Source organism: Nothobranchius furzeri, chromosome 3, assembly GCF_043380555.1.
Source record: "Nothobranchius furzeri strain GRZ-AD chromosome 3, NfurGRZ-RIMD1, whole genome shotgun sequence".
Lineage (NCBI taxonomy): Eukaryota > Metazoa > Chordata > Actinopteri > Cyprinodontiformes > Nothobranchiidae > Nothobranchius > Nothobranchius furzeri.
In genome coordinates this window covers 63,574,128-63,596,804 of record NC_091743.1, presented here as the reverse complement: position 1 = coordinate 63,596,804, position 22,677 = coordinate 63,574,128, and the positions used below count along the sequence as shown (strand labels likewise).

Genomic DNA, 22,677 nt, shown 5'->3' with positions numbered 1-22,677 from the left:
CTTCTGTGCAAGCCGCAGTTTGGCCATAACGAACACCATGTTCGAACATAAGGATGCCCACCGGTACACTTGGTACCAGGGCAGCCTAGGTCACAGGTCGATGATAGATTTTGTAGTCGTATCATCTGACCTGCGACCGTATGTTTTGGACACCCGAGTGAAGAGAGGGGCGGAGCTGTCAACTGATCACCACCTGGTGGTGAGTTGGATCAGATGGCAAGGGAACATGCCGCGTAGACCTGGCAGACCCAAACGCATAGTGAGGGTCTGCTGGGAACGCCTGGCAGAAGAACCTGTCAAGACGGTCTTCAACTCCCACCTCCGGCAGAGCTTTGACCACGTCCCGAGAGCAGTGGGGGACATTGAGTCCGAGTGGGCCTTGTTCCACTCTGCGATTGTCGAGGCGGCTGTTGCTAGCTGTGGTCGTAAGGTGGCCGGTGCCAGTCGTGGTGGCAACCCCCGTACCCGCTGGTGGACACCAGAGGTTCGGGGAGCCGTCAGGCTGAAGAAGGAGGCCTACAGGGCGTGGCTGGTCTGTGGGTCTCCGGAGGCAGCAGACAGGTACCGGATAGCCAAGCGGGGTGCAGCAGTGGCAGTTGCCGAGGCAAAATCTCGGGCGTGGGAGGAGTTTGGTGAGGCCATGGAGAAAGACTATCGATCGGCTCCAAAGAGGTTCTGGCAAACTGTCCGGCGCCTCAGGAGAGGAAGGCAGCAACTCGCTCACACTGTTTACAGTGGGGATGGGGAGCTGCTGACGTCAACTGAGGCTATAGTCGGACGGTGGAAGGAATACTTTGAGGAGCTCCTCAATCCCACCAATGCGCATTCCGAGGAGGAACCAGAGCTGGGAGGCCTGGGGATGGACTGTCCGATCTCGGGGGCAGAAGTTGCTGAGGTAGTCAAACAACTACACAGCGGCGGAGCCCCGGGGGCGGATGAGGTTCGTCCTGGGTATCTTAAGGCTATGGATGTTGTAGGGCTGTCATGGTTGACACGTCTCTACAACATTGCGTGGTCATCGGGGGCAGTTCCTAGGGAGTGGCAGACCGGGGTGGTGGTCCCCATCTTTAAGAAGGGTGACCTGAGGGTGTGTTCCAACTATAGGGGGATCACACTCCTCAGCCTCCCTGGAAAGGTCTACTCCAAGGTACTGGAGAGGAGGGTCCGATCGATAGTTGAATCTCAGATAGAGGAGGAGCAATGTGGTTTTCGTCCTGGCCGTGGAACTGTGGACCAGCTCTATACCCTTGCAAGGGTGATGGAGGGGGCATGGGAGTTTGCCCAACCAATCCACATGTGCTTTGTGGATTTGGAGAAGGCTTATGACCGTGTCCCCAGGGGCACCCTGTGGGGGACGCTCCAGGAGTATGGGGTGGGTGGCTTTCTGTTAAGGGCCATTCAGTCCCTTTACCAGAGGAGCGTGAGTTTGGTCCGCATAGCCGGTAGTAAGTCGGACCTGTTCCCAGTGAGGGTTGGACTCCGCCAGGGCTGCCCTTTGTCACCGGTTCTGTTCATCACTTTTATGGACAGAATTTCTAGACGCAGCCGTGGTGTGGAGTGTGTCGAGTTTGGTGGCAGGAGAATCTCGTCTCTGCTTTTTGCGGATGATGTGGTCCTCCTAGCTTCATCCAGCTCTGACCTTCAGCTCTTGCTGGGTAGGTTCGCGGCCGAATGTGAAGCGGCTGGGATGAGGATCAGCACCTCCAAATCTGAGACCATGGTTCTCGACCGGAAAAGGGTGGCTTGCCACCTCCGGGTCGGGGGAGAGGTCCTACCTCAAGTGGAGGAGTTTAAGTATCTCGGGGTCTTGTTCACGAGTGAGGGTAGGAGGGATCGGGAGATCGACAGGCGGATTGGTTCGGCGTCTGCAGTGATGCGGACGCTGACCCGATCTGTCGTGGGGAAGAGGGAGCTGAGCCAGAAAGCCAGGCTCTCGATTTACCGGTCGATCTACGTCCCAATCCTCACCTATGGTCATGAGCTTTGGGTAATGACCGAAAGAACGAGATCGCGGATACAAGCGGCCGAAATGAGTTTCCTCCGTAGGGTGGCCGGGCTCAGCCTTAGAGATAGGGTGAGGAGCTCGGACATTCGGGAGGGACTCGGAGTAGAACCGCTGCTCCTCCGGATCGAAAGGAGCCAGTTGAGGTGGTTTGGGCATCTGGTCAGGATGCCTCCTGGACGCCTCCCTGGGGAGGTGTTTCGGGCATGTCCTGCCGGCAGAAGGCCCCCGGGTCGACCCAGGACACGTTGGAGAAGTTACATCTCCAATCTGGTCCGGGAACGCCTTGGGGTCCTGCCGGAGGAGCTGGTGGACAAGGCCGGGGAGAGGACGGCCTGGAGCTCCCTAGTTGGGATGCTGCCCCCGCGACCCGGACCCGGATAAGCGGAGGAAGACGAGAGACGAGAGAGAAATGCTTGAATTATTTTGCGTTTTCAACCTAATTATGTCTAAATTATATAAGAAATCTTTATATATTTTTCCTCCCGTAAAATAATTACTAAATGTTACCAGTATCACATCTGGGTCCAGTCTTCCCTGGAGGGCAGAAGCATTTTCCGGTCACAGAGTCACACGGAGTCCGGTTGTCACAGTCACACTCCTGGATGCAGTCCTGACCGTAGCGGCCCCGCTCACACACTGAGGGCAACAACAAATGTTTTCAGCGCATAAATCAGACGACAAAATGAGCATCAACATCTCTGACTGACCCCTGTGACACAGGGCTCCGTGGTATCCTGGAGGGCAGACGCACTCGCCCGACACCGGCTGACAGGAGGCGCCGTTCATACAGTCGCACTGCAGCTGGCACAGCGGCCCGTGGAAACCGGGAGGACAAGCTGACGGGAAGGACAACACTCAACCTTTATGTTTCTGATTAATCATTAAAAAGAACTAACAGCTCAGAGTTTGAGCACAAACGCTTTTCTGCTCTGACGAGAGCTCGATTTAGCCTTCAGTGACTGAGCTGAAATAAAAAAAGCAAGGCCATTCTTTGTGTGTCAGTTCACACCATGTTCACACAGAAGTCCGTAGTAGCCCGGACCGCACCGACATGTCCCCATCACTCTGTCACAAGAGCCATTATTGTGACAGCTGCATTTTAGCTGACAGTTGGCACCGAATCGGCCCGCAGGACACTCTTTGTCGCAGCGATCACCCGTCCAGCCCAGACCACAGGTGCAGTTGCCGGTTGCAGGATCGCACAGTCCTTGGTTGCTGCAATTACAGCGTTGGTTGCATTCTGCTCCAAACCAGCCTGAAGGGCAGCCTGAAGTCAAACGCACATATTTTCATTAATTAAATCAGGTGAAAAATGTCTGAGGTAAAGAATAAATCTACATTTGTGATAGGAAAGACAAGTGCAAAAAGACTAAAATGTGTTTTTTTGTCGTCAACAAAGAACCTTTGACACTAACAGCTGTCGTACCACAAGCTCACCTTGATTACAGCCCTCTCCTCTGCGACCAGGGGCGCACACACACCGACCTGTGATTGGGTCGTTCTGGGCTCCATCGCCACACAGGGCCACCTGAGAGCAGTTGACTCCGTAACGCCCGGCAGGACACGCTGTCCCCGCAGAAACACACATTTGTCACCTCACCTTGTTATTTCATGTGTTTGTCCGAATCTCAGAGACTCACTGATGTTGCAGCGTGGTCCAATAAATCCTGCTGGACATTCACACACTCCCGTTGAAGGAGCACACTTCCCTCCATTTTTGCATTGACACTCTCGCTCGCAGCTTGGACCGTATCGACCATCTTCACAAACTGAAAACAGGCTATTTCAGTCTCTTTGAATGACCTGTTTACTGTAATATTTCTACATGTGTTTCATCCTACTTTGGTCACATTTGGGCCCAAGGAAACCTGGAGCGCAGTAACACAATCCAGACACCGGGTGGCAGAACTGGTTCGTCTCTGAACACTGGCAGACCTGATTACAGTTTAGTCCAAATGTTCCTGGGATACAAGCTGACAAAGATGGATGCACCAGTGAGTTTAAAACCAAGGAATATGCTGCTCTTTCCAAAGGGGGTTTGAAAAACACAGATTAGTGCTGCAGGACTTACTCTGTTCACAGCCGTTTCCTGTGAATCCAGGAGGACAGCCACACTCTCCAGAGACGTGGTGGCAGGACGTGCCCTGTGCACAGCTGCAGCGCTGCATGCAACGCTCCCCAAACATACCCGGCAAACACACTGGAGGAAACAGAACCAGAGCAAATTCAAGGCTTTAACTTTTGCACATCTTCATTTTGCCTCACAATATTGGCATTAAAATGTAATAACAGTAAATATCGGTATCGGGTTTCAGTTCTTTTAATGACAAGTTTAACATACCACACATTACGTACATCAAACTCTTCAACTTGTTTTAAACCGTCTCAAAATGTAAAAATGTGACAAATCTGAGGTAAAGTTTGAGATATTTTAGTTTATTTAGCACATCTTGTGAAGTAGAAATTTGCCTGTGTAGTGAGCATATGCTGTTCTCAGCATGTAGCTATGTGTAGCTAGACAGCTAACAACTAAAACAATCTTCAGCCAAGGCTTGATAACTACTTGTCCATATACAAGTGTGGGTCATAAAATTCAAATATGACTGAATTTTTTTCAGTAGTAGTTATCTACAACTTACTGGTAGATGGCTGCATTGACCCTTGACCTCATAAAACACAATGGACCAACACCAGCAGATGACATGGTGCCCCAAACCATCACTCACTGTGGACACTTTACACTGGACCTCAAGCAATATGGGTTCTATGCCTCTCCTCTCTTCCTCCAGACTGATTTCCAAAAGAAATGCAAAATTTACTTTGACCAGAGATCATAACTTTGGACCACTCAGCAGCAGTCCAGTCCTTTTAGTCTTTAGCACAGGCAAGACACTTCTGAAGCTGTCTCTTGTTTAAGAGTGGCCTGACACAAGGAATGCAACAGCTGAAACCAGATCTTGCACACATCTGTGTGTGGTGGTTCTTGAAGCACTGACTCTAGCTGCAGTCCACTCGGTGAATCTCCCACAAATTGTTGAATGGGTTTTGTTTCACAGTCCTCTCCAGAGGTTATCCCTTTTGCTCGTACACTTTTTTTCTCACTACATCTTGTCCTTCCCTTTGCCTCTCTATTAACGTGCTCGGACACAGAGCTCTGTGAACAGCCAGCCTCTTTAGCAGTGACCTTTTGTGTCTTTTCATCCATGCGCAAGGTGTCAATGGTCATCTTTTGGACAATTGTTAAGTCAGCTGTTTTCCCCATGACAGTGTAGCCTACAGAACAAGACTGAGACCCTTTAAAAGCTCCTGCAGGTGTTTTGAGTTAATTGGCTTATTAGAGTGAGGCACCATGGGTCTTCAGTACTAAATCTTTTCACAATATTTTATGTTTATGTTTATTTATTTGGCAGACATTTTTATCCAAAGCGACGTACAATTTTTAACTTGTAGGGCATGTTGTGATCTGTAGGGGAAACTGGAGTACCCAGAGGAAACCCATTTTGATATTCTGTGATACCAAATTTGGGATTTTCATTAGTTGTCAGTTATAATCATCAAAATTAAAGAAACAAACTTTTGAAATGTATCGGTCTGTGAGTAATGAATGAATCTAATATACAAGTTTCACTTTCTGAATGAAACTTCAGAAAATAAATCAACTTTGTCATGTTATTCTAATTTTATGACCAGCACTTGTATGTATACATCTAATATTTGTGAAGCAATGTATTCTGGCTTTGTTGTCTGGTTAGAGGTGAATCTGGTTCACCAATAAGAGGCGTTCCTTACAGCTATATTATGTAACCAGGGAGAAAATACAAATAAAAACTGGTGCAATACATTTTCCCGCCACTAGGTGGTGCCCTCTGAGGAAAAAAACGTAGGATTTCTGCTTCTTAAGAGAACAATGAATGCAACCCTAGAAATAAATAATGTGATCAATGCAAAAGTGAATGTGTGACACAATCAAAGCTTAAGATGATCCAAGAACATTTTACAGCATGTTAGCTTTTTAAGGGAGCAAGCCCTTTTTCAGCCAGGCAGCGTAATATACTCCTTTACATGTTTCTAAATTCATAATGTAGTCTGTTGGGATGTGTTTATATAGTTCAGTTAAAATTATGAGCTCTTTATGTATTTTACTGGTGTGTATTTTTTAAACCCTTACAGGTGTTTACATGTGTTTTAGCCACTTCTGAAATTCTCTGCACATAAATTATGAGAATAAAAAAGGAAAACTGCACTTTTATTCCACTTCTAATTGAATTCTATGACTGGATGCAAACTGATTTGGAAACATTGGTTTACCTTTATCACAGAGCTTCCCCCTCCACCCCGGCGGACACTGACAATCCCCAGTCACGTGATGACAGGAAGCCCCGTGCGCACACCGACATCTCTCCTTGCATCTGACACCAAACAGGCCAGATTTGCACGCTGCTCACAGGAAGATTAGAATAAAAAGTATTATTATTAACAAAAACACACAGATTCACCATCATGTCTGCTTAGTTAGCAGCTGCTGAACATGAGGTCAACGTTCCTTACACTTTAGACCAGGCGTGTCCAAAGTGCGGCCCAGGGACTGATGTAGTGCTACCCGGATAGCGTTCTTAAAATGGTCAAAATGTATCTTTCCAGCCGGCTGCTGATGTAAGTTGATACTTAACTGTTTTCTGTTCAGGTTTTTACCAATATTGCCATTTCCCACCTTCCTCACAGCGATCTCCGGTCCAGCCGCTGGTGCAGCGGCAGCGGCCCGTCTTTATGTTGCACTGGCCTCCATTTTCACAATCACACATCTGCTGGCAGTCCACTCCAAAACGACCTGCTGCACACTCTGTGAACACACAGTTAGTCACAGGATCGCGTTTTTTTAATGGTGGCTTTGGACTTTGGAGGGTAAAGAGCACGAGAAGGGACCTGGAATGACTCAACAGAGGGAGGATGGTTGGAAGTAGCTTCACCACAGCCGAGTTGACTCTCGGAGAGCCAACTCGGCTGTGGTGAAGCTACCGGGAAAGTAAACCAGACTTCCAAACAAATGAGCTCAGGCAGCGAAATGAAAATCAGACCCAAGAACAAAAAACCCAGTCTATGAATTTAAAATGGTTTAAATGGTTCAGGTTTTGTCTCCATTTTCTCTCCATCATCTCTAAATCAGATAACTTCACCGTATTTAGAATGTGGAAAACAAACCTATCCTTTAATTGAAGACTGACTTCTTTATTTTCTCACAATGAGATATTATCTGAAAAACATGAGGGTGTTTTTTTTTTTATTTTAATTTTTTCCTTTCAAATTCAAATAGTTTATATAAGGTGGCTAGACCTCATTAGATTTGTCAGCATTTTCCAGATTTCAGGAATTAGTTGGCTAAGGGGAATGTTATTCTAAATGAAGGCCAGGAACAGAAATAGAGGTTATTTGTAATAAATCTTCATTGCATTTTAATCCACTCCAACACAGTGAAACGTTAACATACCCAGTTCACAGGCTGTTCCCGTCCATCCGCTCTCACACAAACATTTTCCATCAGTTTTATTACAGGTGGCTCCATTCTGACACAAGCAGCGCTGCTGGCAGTCTGCTCCATAAAAGCCAGCGGGGCATTCTGAGAGAAAAACAGAGATGACACAAATTGTGACTGTTTTTCTTTACCTGAATCAAAGAGGATCCCTCAACTCTGCTGCGGAAGCTCACCGTCTGCGCACTTGGGTCCGATCCAGCCCGGCGTGCACACACACTCTCCGCTGGCCAGGTGGCAGATGCCACCATTCAGACACACGCAGGTTTGGTTACATCCCTTCCCATGGAAGCCAGCTGGACATGCTGCCAGGAGACAGACAAGCAGTCTCTTTACCTCCTGGTGAACTTTGATGATCAAAGGTGGAAGTTCCAGAGTTTGGGAAGCGAGACACGCCTTGGTATGGGGAGTGCCACAACGGTACTTTCTCATATGAGACTGAGATGGGCTTTCCCAAATTTCTATGAAACTGACAACTTGTCCTTTGATTGGAGTTCTCGTCGATAAAAAAGTGCAACAAAAACAATTTGATGGCTCCAATTATCAAGTCACCTGCACCGAAAACTCACTCAGGTTGCAGGAAGGCCCGATCCAGCCACTTGGACAAGAGCAGATGCCGGTGATGTGATCACAGCTCCCGCCATTCAGACACAAACACTTCTTCTGGCAGTCCAGACCATAGAAGCCCTGAGGACATGCTGAAAAACACACACACACACACACACACACACACACACACACAAACACACACACACACACACGTGACCTTTCACTGCAAGGTCTACGATGAGTTTGGCTTCATGATGCAGGAGTTTCTCTTACGCTTCTCGCAGAAGGTGCCCGTCCATCCCACCTGGCATGTACAAGCTCCACTCACATGGTCACACAAGGCTCTGTTTTCACACTGACACCGATGGAGACATCCAAGGCCAAACATACCCGCCGGGCACTCTGAGGTAACATCAAACACACAAAAGCAAAGATCAACAAGAGTAAAACCACAGTAACTCATAAAAGCACAACAAAAGTCTTTGTGTGAAGTTTCAAACATGTGTCTCTATCGCCCTCAGGTGGAATTTTCTAGGAAAAACAGCTGCACACAAAAAAAAATCACATGAAATCTTATTGTTTCAAGCTGTGATGATGCATGTGGTTTTGTCTTGTCTTTGTGAACCTGTCGTCACATTAACACGCAGCCCTAAAAACACACCATCAACAGCTGCACTTATTTTGTCAACAGAAGGCTGTCACAACATTGCAAGATGAAAATTACAGAGAAGATTGTTTTTGAGCAGTCCAGAAGATGTGAGTCATAACTGACAGGAATGCAGAGTTTCTTTGCTTTAGTGTTTCTGTAAGTAAAAACATAAACATCCTCTAATTAAAGCTCAGAGTATAAATTAAAAAATGTTTTTTTGATGTGACGTAAAACTGATTGGAAATGATAAACAATATGTTGGTCATTTCGGTCACTTTGAAGTGCATCATCTCTGCAGGCAACACAAGTTTATGAAAATTTATGACATTTTTCACTTTATTGATGCCACAATAACAATTAAAGCCTGAAGCATAGAATAATTCAGAGCAAAATATATTTAAATGGGTTAATACAACAGTTTTGGAGAAGAAAGGTGCGTCAAACATGAAACATTTAGAGTAATAGGCTAAAAGAGCTCAATCTAGTCTTCTAGTTAAAGGTATAGCAGAGGATGTTTCTGAATTTCAGCAAAGAACTGCCCGCTCCTCGTTTTGGAAAAAAAATGCGCATGAGAAAGAACGCCCAGTTATCCTCGTTACAAGTAGCCGCCGGCCTTGCGGCCAACTTCTTCTTCTAGCAGTAATCTGAAATTAATTTCTCCAAATAGTATACCGAACTTCAGCTTACCTGTCGAGCAGAAAACTGGCGACAGGTGTCGGTGGGAAGCCAACCTTCGCTTTGTGCAGGACGTGAAAGCTACCCAACAACGTACGGCGACGGCCTTGCATGAACGGTTCACCAGAATGATTGACAGTTAAGCGGACCAATGGTTCAGATGATCCACCTGATAGAAAAAGATCCTTTTCTATACCTTTAAATGAAGTTTGTACCTAAAACTCTGTTTCCAACATGATTAATACGAGATAAGTGTATAAACTTAAGCTGACAGTGACAAAAAAAGGGTTTTCTGAATTAAATCTCGTAGCTAATTTTTAAAATCTCTACACTTGTTCTTAGTTTCAACATGGGATTTCAGACACAAATCAGTGTAGGTAAACAGACTTAAAGATACTCCTTCAAATGTGAGTTTCAGCGATTCTTGAAGTAGAAACGTTACCAACTTCAATTTGTACTTAACGGTTTTGTTGGAGGGTAAGAGCCCTAGGGGGAGCTGTTTACTATTCTGATAGCTAATATAAAGGCTAGCATTTAGCTTTTTCAGTTTGCACAAGAATAAGAAAAAAGATTTTTGGTTTTTTGTTGGCATCATAACAGAACCTGGAAATTAAAGTAAAAGACTAATGTCTTTGGAGGCAAAGCAAAGAGCTAAAACCAGAGTAAACATTGGCGCAGCCTGCACTCGTTTAAGGGAGCTCAAGCTATGAAATCACAGACTCATGGTGACCTGGCTTTGTTGCTACTGGACTTGTATTTATATTTTTTGTCCAACAGTGTGGATCTTTTAATTTAGGAGTTCATTTAGTGTAAGTTGGCCTGTCTTAGTGCTAGCTTGTTGTTACTAGCTACAACATGGTCCAACACACTTGATTCAGTGGTTGAATCACCTGTTCAGCAGCTCATCAGGCTCTGCAGAAGCATGTTAATCACCCAATTTATCAAGCTTGCTTACACACAAAACGGGATCGGAAAACTGCGTAAGCAACTTTCCGCGCAAACTTTGGGATTCATGAAAGAAAACTTAGCAGAAAAATGTGCGCAACTTTAAGTTGACTAAGGACCTGGCTTACGCACATTTTGGACATGGAGAGCACCTGCAGTGCTGCTGCTGAGAAGGATAAAATTATGAAATCCTGCAGCATTATCACTTGTACTGCTTCATTTTCACACAGAACAAGACCCCCCCACATGCACACACACGCGCGCACACTCACACACACATGCGTGCACACTCACACACACTCACGCACAGCCTTAAGTGCAGAATACGGAATGCAGAATATCAGCAGGGGGCAGATTGAGACAGAATGTCATGCGTCTGTGACAGTGTGTGTCCTGTCACTGTGACCCGACTGATGATGCGCCCTGCCTACTTGGACAAGGGAGATCTCTGTTTGGGTGACTGATTAGCATGTGTGAATTTCACCTTGGAGTCTGGGGATCGAATCCTGATTGGACCATCTTTTTAATATCCGCCACAGATCTCTCTGAAGAACTCACAACATTGACGGCTTCAGCAACGCTGTGACTCTCCGTGGATTTTCTCTTATTTGTTTTGCAAAAGCACTTCCTTTCATTTCTCCACTTCACCCACAAGTACCTCAATTTCTGCTTCTGTGAAATAGCGCTTCCTTGATCTACGGTCGCCATCGTCATTGGCGGAGCGCTGCAACAGCCGGCTTATGTATATGCATGAGATCCACAAGGCACTTTGCATTGACTATTTATGGCAGTAAGTGGGCGTGGTGAGGGTGGGATGTGACTAAAAAGCAGCTGAGGACCTTTCTAGATAGTTTCTGATTTATGAAGCAGAGATTGTGTGCAGCTGTGCATACTCCATGTTTAATAGATCACAAACCTACTTGGCGCAAGTACATTTTTTTGTTTTTTGCCGAGCTTAAGTACGGTTTTAGTAAGGATTCTACGCAATGTTTGATAAACGAGACCCCTGCTGATTGAAATCAGGTGTGTTGAAACAGGGTTAAAACTAAAACGTGCTGGAGACCAGCCCTCCAGGACCAGAATTGAATACCCCTGCTGTGAAGGGTCATTTTAGTACATACCGGCTCAAGAAAATGATTGAAAAATCTGAAAAAAGTTGCATAGTGTGTCTTTAAAGGGTAGGGTGGGTTTGTTTTAGTCTGATTTATTTACATGGCCATTTCATACCAAATGTGTGACCTGAGTGGTTGTCAGTTTAGTGTCGCTAGTGGGTGAAAACATACTCTGATCGCAACGATTTCCAGTAAAACCAGCCTCACAGATGCACTGGCCCGTCACAGCATCACATCCACCATCTCCATTTCTGCAGTTGCAGGTTTCTGCACAGTCAGCTCCCCAGTGTCCTGAATCACAGGCTGAAACACAAAGTGTGTCAGAAAACATCGGGAATCTCTGCTAATATTCTGATCAGCTCAGAAGGTGCATGGCTCCATCAGCGTGATCGCCCTGGCTGTCCTCTTACCTTTCCCGCAGTTGTGTCCAGTCCACCCAGGGGAGCAGCTACACCGCCCACTCACTGGGTCACAGAGAGCATTGTTCTCACACACGCATTTCATCTGGCATCTTTGACCGAAGTTTCCACTCGGGCATGCTGCACAGCCAAAAAAACAGTAACCTAAACATCTAAATCAACCCACTATAACCATCAGATTGAACATGAAGCAAGTCCCCACGACAGCTTCTGCACTGCGATTCAGCCGACGGATGGGAGACAGCAGTTGGTTAGAACAGAACCGGAGCTACTCGTCTCAGAAAAAAAGAGCTGCACCATTTCTACTAATTACTCTGGAAAAATCCTCTTCTTGCGTGCTAAATCATTTCTCATCAGAACCGCACCCTCTGTATTCCACCGTGCTTCCATCCTCCTCGTGTGGAGGACTGTTTAATGCATGTTTCTATGGGAACCTCTAAAAAAATGCACGCTGCTGTTAACTCACAGTTTTGACACAGTCTTCCTATGAATCCGGTCAGGCAGTTGCACGAGCCGCTGTGTTTATCACACACTCCTCCGTTCTCACAAGCCGGGCAGGTTTGTTTGCAGCCGAGACCCCAGAAACCCTCCGGACACACTGTCAAAGATTGGCCACCATTGTTTTCATTCTGTGGAACTAAAGCATACGCTGGGCATGCAGATAAGTCTGTCCTCACTCACAGTTCTCACAGTGTTGTCCAAATGTCCCGGCTGGACACTGGCACTGCCCCGTCACTTTGTCGCATGGAGCTCTGCTGCAGTTGCAAGGATGGACACAACCAGTTCCAAACTGTCCTTCTGAACACTCTGACACAGACAGGATCCGTTTGCTTCAACACAGATTAAAAATTAATAGATAAATCAAATACCTCCATCCCCTCCAGCCATCTACCTTGTTCACATTTCTCTCCGTGATACCCAGGAGGACATTTCCGTTGGCATTCTCCAGTCACATGATCACAGGACACTCCTGGTGGACAGGAACATTTCCTCTCACAGCCAAATCCATAAGATCCTGGTTTACATTCTGGAGACCGAACAGAGCACTCAGACTATTCATCAACTAAAGAGCAAAGTCACGAGTACATCCCCCCTCCTGCTCACCTGATTACACTAAGTGCCTTAAAAGTTAGTTTTTCTTTATCAGATGAAACAATAATAAAGACATAACTTCTCTCTGGCTAGTTTTGAAAATATAAGAGTTTAGCTGTAATTTAAAGGACAGATTTGCCTCTAAAAGAACAGAGGTAGGGTTGAGAGACTGCCCATTTTAATGCCACTTTAAAAAAAATCTATGTTTTTCTATAAATTGTATTCAAAAGTTCCCACCAGGATTAACTATCTGCATAAGTAAATGGTCTGTGCCTTCTTAGGGTCCTACAACCCCCCAAGGCGCTTCACAATCAGTCATTCACACATTCATAATGATGAGGTACAATGTGCCACAGCTACCATGTGGCACACTGATGGAAGTGAGGCTGCTGATCACAAGTAAACATGACTACTGTGTTTTTTTTCCTGGCAGCAAAAAGCCTTTGGAGCTAAAAGACAAGCACATCCGACTCCCTCTCATCACTGGCAACGAGTGAGGAGGTGAATGTGCCAAACAACAATGTTTATTAACAGCAAACGTTTTGTAACCGTTTGCTAAAAGTCAGTAAATTCTTTTTGTCCTCACGGGCTCCTGTAGAAGCAAACATGGTTTCTAATTTGGCATCCCCCAGAGACTTAGACCCAATCCCAATACTCACACTTCCACACTTGCGCCCTTTAATTGCTCAATCTCGACAAGGGGTGCGAGTGCGAGTTATTTGCACACTTTCTCCAAGTGCACTTTGCTGAAGACCACAGGGCATTGTGCACCTTAGACCCACTCCCATGTATTTTAAACCTGATTTCAATTCATGTTATGACAATATTTTTCAACAACTGGGCGTCATTTCATTCATTTGAACAACATTTTAGCGGATATTTCCAGAGATTAACGGTGAAAACTACACACTGTCTCTTTAAAATTCCATTTTATGTCCCTTTGTCCCTTCAGCTCTTGCTGGGTAGGTTCGCGGCCGAATGTGAAGCGGCTGGGATGAGGATCAGCACCTCCAAATCTGAGACCATGGTTCTCGACCGGAAAAGGGTGGCTTGCCAACTCCGGGTCGGGAGAGAGGTTCTACCTCAAATGGAGGAGTTTAAGTATCTCGGGGTCTTGTTCACGAGTGAGGGTAGGAGGGATCGGGAGATCGACAGGCGGATTGGTTCGGCGTCTGCAGTGATGCGGACGCTGAGCCGATCTGTCGTGGGGAAGAGGGAGCTGAGCCAGAAAGCCAGGCTCTCGATTTACCGGTCGATCTACGTCCCAATCCTCACCTATGGTCATGAGCTTTGGGTAATGACCGAAAGAACGAGATCGCGGATACAAGCGGCCGAAATGAGTTTCCTCCGTAGGGTGGCCGGGCTCAGCCTTAGAGATAGGGTGAGGAGCTCGGACATTCGGGAGGGACTCGGAGTAGAACCGCTGCTCCTCCGGATCGAAAGGAGCCAGTTGAGGTGGTTTGGGCATCTGGTCAGGATGCCTCCTGGACGCCTCCCCGGGGAGGTGTTTCGGGCATGTCCTGCCGGCAGAAGGTCCCCGGGTCGACCCAGGACACGTTGGAGAGGTTACATCTCCAATCTGGTCCGGGAACGCCTTGGGGTCCTGCCGGAGGAGCTGGTGGACAAGGCCGGGGAGAGGACGGCCTGGAGCTCCCTAACTGGGATGCTGCCCCCGCGACCCGGACCCGGATAAGCGGAGGAAGACGAAGACGAAGACGAAGTCCCTTTGTCTTGTTATTACACGTGTCATGGGTCAGTGAACATACAAACAGGTCAAAGGTCACATCATATTGTGTGTTTCTGAGTAAACAGAAGAAGCATCTCAAACACCTATATGTTTTACTGACTGCTCACCCTCTTTGCAGGTGTTTCCATGGTAACCAGGTTTGCAAACACAAGTCCCATGTTGACGGTGACACTCCTTAGTGTTTTTCTGATCACAGCGACACTCCTGAGAGCATCCGGCTCCAAATGTCCACTTGGGACAGGCTGAAAATTAAAATTGATTAAACTAAAGTTGGAAAATTATACATGATGGAGCACAGAATACAGTCATATGCTTTTCAGAAGATTTTTGGCTCCTTGTGTGAGAATTTTAAAGTAAAAAACTTTGAAGTACAAAAGCAGAGGGACTCACGGAGGTGACAGAAGCGTCCGTAGAGTCCTGGATCACACAGACAAGCTCCATAAGTCCGATGGCAGCGGCCATTATTGGCACAGTTACACCTCTTGTTGCACAACTTTCCGTAGAAGCCCTTAGGGCAGCCTGGATTCACAAAGTACATCTGAGATGATTAGATCACATTTTAGTTTCCTGCAGCAGAAACTACAGGAAAATACAGAGTCTGTTCCAAAATGAGGAGTTTTTCTCACCATCCTGGCACAGATCTCCACTCACACCCGGAGGGCAGCGGCAGCTTCCAGTGGCCGGATCACAGCTGGCCCCATTTTTACATTTACAGGCAAACGAGCAGTTTTTACCAAAATGCCCCTCGGGACATGCTGTCAGATTAAAAGATGAATCAGGGTGAGGACGCGTAACTCAGACAGTCTGGAGTCTGATGACATGAGAGTGTGTAAGAAGTGTGTGTGCGTGTGTGATCAAAACTCACTCTGATTGCAGATTATTCCTGTCCATCCATTCGTGCAGTCACAGCCATTCCTCCACATGTTGCATGTTCCCCCATTAGTGCAGTCGTCACACGTGAGACTGCAATCGCTGCCAAAAGTGTCATCCAAACACACTAAAACAGCAAAATGACGCTTTAATTAAAAACATCCATAAACACCCAGAATCAGTCAAATTTCAATCGGTCTGGGAGAGATCCTTTCCATTTTACATCATTTTAAATCTCACTTCTCCACTCTTATTGCTGTATGTATTTCAGCATGTATGGTGTGTGTCTTCCTCAGCTGCACTGATGTTGTTTTACATCTCCAGCCACAGCACAAACCCAGCTGCCAGCTCCCATAAGTGTGGTCTGCTCATGCTCTTTCTAAAGAAGTCTGTCTGAAACTTTCACAAGAGTCACGTTTCCTGTTAATGAGAGGCTGAGAGGGGAACTCACCAAACTTCTCTGCCAGGCTGCTCTCAGCCCTCAGCTCCCTGTCGTCATCTTCGTAGTCATCAAAGCGCTCCAGGAGTTGGCTGTAATCCTGCAGCAAGGTGAGCTGAGGCCGGACCAGAGGCAACTCGATGGTTCCTCCGCTGGAAAAGGCTTCGATCGCACCTTCAAGAGCTGCAGTGAGAGAACAGATCTTAACTGGGTAACACAAAAGTGCATCATAGGTTGCAGAGTAAATCAAATGTTTTTGTTTATTTACTTACTTGTGCCCACACATTTACTATTGTTACTATTATAACAATTACACCATCACGGAATAAAATCCTGCAAGACACTAAAGGGCCCCCTGCTTAGGTCAGCACATGTTTAGGTCCCAGGTTTACCAGAGACCATGTGGCTGATCCAGAGGATGATTGGGAGAATGTCGCGTGGTCATATGAGACCAAAACAGAACTCTGTAGAAACGACATTTGCCATGTTTGGAGAGGGAAGAATGCAGAGTTGCGTCCTAAGAACACCATTACCCATTGTGAAGCATGGAGGTGGACACATCATGCTTTGGGGCAGCTTTTCTGCAAAGTGGACAGGGTGAATTATCTGAATTAACGAAAAGAAAAAAGGGCAGTGCATCATGAGATTTTGGGCAAAAGCCTCCTTCCATCAGTGAGATGGATGAAACAGAGGCTGGATCTGTTTCTGGATCTTCCAGCATGACAGTTATCCCAAACACCCCAGCCAAGCTACGAAGGAAGAGCTAAGTAAAAAGCATTAGAAAGTTCTGGAGTGACCTAGCCAGTCTACAGACATCATAGGAGGGAGTTCAATGCCCGTGTTGCCCAGCGGCAACCCCAAAACATCACAGCTCTAAAGAAGATCTGCATGGAGGGGGCCAAAATACTAAAAAACACAATTTAACCTGTGTCATTGCCAACCAAGGCTACATTACAAAGTACTGAGGTGAACTTTCGTTATTGACCAAATACTTATTTTCTGCACCATTAAACAAATACCATCTTTGAAAATCATACAACTCACAGTTCAGGTGTACCTGTATGAAAATTACAGAATGAAGGTTGGAGGTGGGGGGGATTCTAACAACTTTTTGTCATGTTTTATTTTGCTAAATAACTCATCAGTGAGTAACTTTTTGCAGCAGGAACCTGTCATTAGGCTTATGGTGTGAATCCCCTATTGTCTGATTCTGCAACAGGATTTCCGATGCTTACGAATGCAGGAGCGTCGATCATCGTCCAGTCGGAAACCCCGACGGCAGAAGCACTGGAAGGAACCAGCAGTGTTCTGACATGTGTGAGCGCAGCCCCCGTTAGCAGCCAGACATTCGTCTGTATCTAAACAACACAAAAGATGCAAAGGTAAAACGTTTTTACTGAATCGGGGTAAAACTGAGAGATTTCACGTACCATCACAGCTACATCCATCTGAGCCGAGTCTGTATCCCGCTGAGCAGTAGCACTCGTAACCTCCAGGGTAGTTGGTGCAGTCCTGCTCACAACAGGAGCTCTGCTCTCCACACTCATCCACATCTGCCAGACGCAACAAACAGAAAAAGAAAAACTCTGATCCAAGGCAAAGACACGCTCCGCTGAACGCTGAAAAGAAACTTTTATGAGATGATATAAAATGTGCTGATTGAACGGCCATTTAGGTTTACAGGAATAAAACTCCAACTCTGAACTTCTTCTACGAACTTTGGCTAAAATTAGCTCACTTGTTTCGAAACTTTTGCAATAATTCCCCACCTCCTGATCAGAGGAGCACTCATTTTGAACTCTACAAAGCCAGAAAGCGCTAAAAGATGTTTATGAGCATGTTGAAACTTTTTTATGGACTTCAGGAACTTTATTATTGCTTGTTTTACTGCCGAGTTAAGAAAGACTCCAGAAATAATCAAAGTAATTGTGATAACTCCCTTTGAGTCCTTTGATATGTCTTGCCATTTATTTGCCCAGCTGGTATTTTCTCAAGTCCAGTAATTTAGGAGGAAAACAATCAAACTCCAATCTTAAATAAAATATTACAATGTTGAGGTTTATTTGAAACTGATTAATAAAAGAAATAATTTTACTTCATGAGCATTGTGGAAAATGTGCACAAGAAAAAGACAACCATCATTAAAGTGGAACTTAATATTCTTTTAAAAGTTAACATTATTATAGTTTAATGGTCTTTATTAATTTGTTTAATGATCTTTTATTGTTTGTGATAGTTTTTCTGCTATATAAATAAACTTTATTCAATTACATCTCATTAGAGTATTGAGAATGGCAGGAAATTATGAATGCTGATTAATAAAAAATGAAAAAATGTATTTGTATCAAATACTAACATTTTCTGCTTTCTGGGACACATCTAAGTTGCCAGATCTTCTGATTTGTTACCAATTTACTGTCAGAATGTCAGCAAACTTGTATAATTATTTTGTTATCACAAGCAAACAAAAGGTCTTTATCTAATGGAAACCAGTACACCGAGCACAGATGGTGTTTAAATGTCCGGAGGCTGAATGAGACAACCTGATCTTTTCATCAGTCATTAGGAGCTATGTAAACACTGCAGACTGAAGCAGAAACACAGGACTTGGTGAATATGTTAATGTTCTTGTCTGTTGTAATTTGAATAATAAACCAAAGTGTTCTCTGATCAACTTCCAGATGAACTGGGTGACTCAGCTGATGGGAAACAAACTTGCAAGAACAAAATGAAGACTGAAACTTGACTAATATATTATTTTTTTACAGCTTCCAATCAAATTTTCTGATACAAATGGGACTTTATCTGAGTCCTCTGGTGTTATGCTACACCAGCTGAGTGGCCTAGTGGTAGACTGTCCACCTGGGACTGGGAGATCAGAGTTCAAATCCCGGTCGGGTCATACCAAAGACTTTATAAAAATGCCTCCCTGCTTGACAGTCAGCTTTAAGGGGCTGGATTGGAGGGTTAAACCACCAAATAGTTCCCGAGTGCAGCCACAGCTGCAGCTCATTGCTCCCCGCGGGGATGGGTCGAAGGCAGAGGACAATTTTCACCACACCAGTGCGTGTGACAACTATGGAACTTTAGTCTTTAGAATCAAATGTTTGCACTGATCGCAAAGGTAAAAGTTGTATAAATAACTAAAACGTTGAGTCCACCGTTATGCCAGCATATAAAACAACCTAAAATCTCGTTTCATGATATTTTATTTATTAGAGTTAAGATAATTAGTATTCAATAGACCTGTTTCTCATTAGGATTGGGTCTGACATGACTTGATTCCTGAATAACTCAACTTAACTTTTCTAAATAGACTGGTGATCATGGTTGGGCTGGTGAATTGGTGTGTGGGAGCATTACCAGTGCAGGTTTTGAGGTCTTCGCCCAGCTGGAAGCCCTGGTTGCAGCTGCAGACTGGTCCGCTGGTCGAGTGGTGGCAATGGTGAGAGCATCCGCCATGGTTGCTCTCACAGCTGTTCACAATCTCCATCTCTATTCCTTAAGTTCACAGTGAAATGTGACCTATTAGCTAAGCAGGAGGGTTTTTACATGCAATAAAATCCAGGAGGGGATTTAAACTGACTGTAACACTGTTTTCCATCAGATCCCAGCTCATGGGCAGCGTTGCAAACGCAAGCGTAAGAACCCAGGGTGTTGTGGCAGCCGTGAGCACAGCTGGCTTTCTTGCACTCGTCGATGTCTGATGGAAGATTAAATAAAAAAATAATATTAACTGAAATGCGTCTGGTCTGCATAGGTTCAATGACATGTGAATGTGATGGTCACAAATCAAATGCTTTTCTTAAACCTGATCTCACTTTGACCGCATGACTACACATCTTATCTTATTAAATAAATATTTTTATCTTTTGCAAAAGGGAATTTCAGATCAATTCAGCAGCTGTTTTAAAGCTTTGATCCAGATGATTAAATGTTCATATTTCCTTGAGATGGAATCAGGATTTTTCTGCAAACATTTTACTTTTCCGCTCAGGTCTCCAAGCTGGTTATTTACCACTAATAACGGCATAAAGTGTGGGTACTGGTTGATGTACCTTCACAGGTTTTTCCATCTTCAGCCAGCTCGAAGCCAGCTTTACAGTCACACTCCACCTTTCCTCCCACAACTCGACACCGATGCATGCAGCCTCCATTGTGATCCACACAAGGATTCTGCACTGCAACACAGAAAGAACGCGCTCACCCACTTAAATCCACACGCACACAACGCCTCAGGCCTGGCAAAAGCCAGTAAAACCTGACTGTTCTACTCCTTAATGCACAGCATGTGGAGAGCTTTAAATCTCCACCACCACCTTGTCTTTATCACTCTTTTCTGCACACTTTTGCATGTGTTTAAGCCTTTTTCTGGCTTCAGCTCTGCAAGGAATTAGAGGAAGCTGATCCCAGCCAACAATTACAAAGTAAAAGCATTTCAAAAGATGGTCATTTAAATAACTATACATATAATTTCAGAGATTTGAGATTAAAAAGATGCAAGGACATAAAAACACTAAGTAAGAAAACAAACGAGGATCACCGTGACTCATTCCAGAATGACATTTTCTCCCACGAGTGACATTTAAGCTCAGATATCCAGAGATAATTACAGGATGTGTTTTTAATGTGATCAGATCTTCAGTCACACCTTTTTAATCTTCCAAAGTATAATTATATTGGCACCCTTTCCTCTGTGAGATCTTCTGTTACTAATTCTCTTGTCTTGTGTTTTCTGATGTTTGAGTTTGGAAACAGGGAAACTCACATTGACAGTGCTTGCCATCCTCTGCCAGCATGTAATTTGGCTTGCACCGGCAGCGAAAATGAGAAGCAGACTGCTGCACACAAACGTGCTCACATCCCCCGTTGTTGATGGCACACTTAAGGACAGCTGAAAATACAAAAAGCAAAACTTGTGATGGAATGCCAGAGCTCTGACGCAGGGTCAGACATGAAAAATACAAAAACTGGAAAATAAAAGAAAATCTTCTGAGGGAAGCTGTTTTTAGTGTGTTTTTAATGTTTTAATGCTCCCACAGACACTAAAACAATCCCTCAGGCTGTTGACATGCTGCGAAACGTTGGTAATCTATTGACGTTCACAAGATTTTGAATGACAGGATGCTTATATTGGTACGCTGATGGGATGGAGTGAGGTCTGAGCTCAGAGGTCCTCTTGGCTCCAGTTTCTCCTCTTTGAAGCAACAGATGGATCTGGATCTTTTCAGAAAAATAACATGTAGAAGCCAAATGTAGCTCATGCTCAGGAGCTGGGGCTAAGATCCATCCACCTCTAGTGCACCACAGAGCTGAGTTCCAGCGGCTACATGCTAAGCGTGTGGGATACACCTGACCTCCACGGGGAAGATCAGAGCGGAGACTGAAGCGACCTGAGAACGTCTGTGTCCATTCTGTCTGCCCCATCATGCTCTTTATGTGATAAAGCTGATTGTTACAAAGTGGAGGGGAAATTAAAACTGCAAATACTTATTCGTTTTCCACATGTGAGCAAAGCCGGTCCCACACGAGCCTCACCTGAAGTCAGAACACTTTTATCATTAATGCAATCTGTTATTTCTTTGTCCAACAGCTGTCAGGATGAAGCCTCTGAGGGACAGTTGGTCCCTGAAAACCCTACACTGCAAGAAAAACAACACTGGTTCATGCAACATAAACCAACACAATACATTAAACTGATGGTAGAAGCTCCTCCTCCTATTGGCTACTCCTGAAGATTCCCAAACTGAGTTTTCATCTGGGACAAGAACACTGGGAAAAGCTTCAAGCACTGATTTACACAAAGATGGAATCAGAGCCAACACACTGACCGAATATGAAGGGTTTTATTTTACGATCACATATGATTTAACTGTGATTTTGGCCTTTCAGGACAAATTCTGAAGAATGTTCTTGTACAAAACTTCTGAGTGGTCATGAAAAACTTAAAAATACTAACAAAAAGTCAGACTGGGGTAAATAAGTGTGGTTTTAGGCTAAATGGCACATCAAAAACATAAACATGAACATTTATGAGGAAAGAATGAACATTAAACAATTAATTTAATGATTTGTTAATTATTTGTTTTAAAGTTTAAGAACAAATTCATTTGATGAAACTTTAAAGGAGTGGTTTAGTCATTTAATCAAGACATTTACAGGATTGAATGCCTTGTAAGTCGTACTCGGGGGGTAAAAACCACCGGTGCACTATTTCCAGGAACTAGAAATGAGCCACATCACAGCTGAGCTTTAGATGGCAGCATTTGAAGTCCTATTTCTTCATATTTGGACTTCTCGCTTTTGACTGGACAACAGCAATATGACTGTACCATTGACTTGCAATGTTGATGTTTTATCAAGGTCAATGTCACATTTATTTCTAAAGCACACTTATTATTGCTTCCGCAACCCAAAGTGCTGTACAACACAGAAGATAAAATCACAATAAAGTATAACTAAAAACCATAAAACCACAAAAATCAGCAAGTTGGGATAAAAACAACATTACACCATACAATTATAAAATCAATAAAAATGAGAAAGAATGACAATGATAAAATAAAATCATCCTACATAAAAGCCAGGTTGAATAAATGAGTTTTAAGCAAGGACTTGAAGACTTTGTGAGGTCCTGATCTGCAGAGG

The 22,677-nt window shown here is 44.7% G+C and overlaps 1 protein-coding gene across 8 annotated transcripts in view; it reads right to left on the bottom strand.

Moving 5' to 3' along the window:
- The window catches only part of megf6b (multiple EGF-like-domains 6b), a 71,035-nt gene that overhangs the window by 2,535 nt on the left and 45,823 nt on the right, over positions 1-22,677 (bottom strand). For 4 of the 8 annotated variants that reach the window (XM_054752358.2, XM_054752354.2, XM_054752350.2 and 1 more), the window contains 29 exons: positions 20,798-20,923; positions 20,088-20,205; positions 19,616-19,732; positions 19,393-19,530; positions 17,460-17,582; positions 17,265-17,387; positions 16,042-16,212; positions 15,586-15,717; positions 15,347-15,475; positions 15,111-15,239; positions 14,828-14,962; positions 12,774-12,908; positions 12,563-12,688; positions 12,348-12,479; positions 11,873-12,001; positions 11,634-11,765; positions 8,355-8,483; positions 8,102-8,230; positions 7,709-7,837; positions 7,491-7,619; positions 6,717-6,845; positions 6,314-6,442; positions 4,077-4,205; positions 3,847-3,978; positions 3,646-3,774; positions 3,443-3,571; positions 3,015-3,272; positions 2,713-2,841; positions 2,513-2,641 (listed from right to left, as the gene is read on the bottom strand). In XM_054752358.2, the coding sequence (XP_054608333.2) occupies positions 2,513-2,641; positions 2,713-2,841; positions 3,015-3,272; positions 3,443-3,571; positions 3,646-3,774; positions 3,847-3,978; positions 4,077-4,205; positions 6,314-6,442; positions 6,717-6,845; positions 7,491-7,619; positions 7,709-7,837; positions 8,102-8,230; positions 8,355-8,483; positions 11,634-11,765; positions 11,873-12,001; positions 12,348-12,479; positions 12,563-12,688; positions 12,774-12,908; positions 14,828-14,962; positions 15,111-15,239; positions 15,347-15,475; positions 15,586-15,717; positions 16,042-16,212; positions 17,265-17,387; positions 17,460-17,582; positions 19,393-19,530; positions 19,616-19,732; positions 20,088-20,205; positions 20,798-20,923 (3,904 nt within the window). Of the gene's footprint in view, positions 1-2,512; positions 2,642-2,712; positions 2,842-3,014; positions 3,273-3,442; positions 3,572-3,645; positions 3,775-3,846; positions 3,979-4,076; positions 4,206-6,313; positions 6,443-6,716; positions 6,846-7,490; positions 7,620-7,708; positions 7,838-8,101; positions 8,231-8,354; positions 8,484-11,633; positions 11,766-11,872; positions 12,002-12,347; positions 12,480-12,562; positions 12,689-12,773; positions 12,909-14,827; positions 14,963-15,110; positions 15,240-15,346; positions 15,476-15,585; positions 15,718-16,041; positions 16,213-17,264; positions 17,388-17,459; positions 17,583-19,392; positions 19,531-19,615; positions 19,733-20,087; positions 20,211-20,797; positions 20,924-22,677 lie in introns of all 8 variants that reach the window. The other 4 variants (XM_015959050.3, XM_054752338.2, XM_015959053.3 and 1 more) reach the window with 2 other exon arrangements.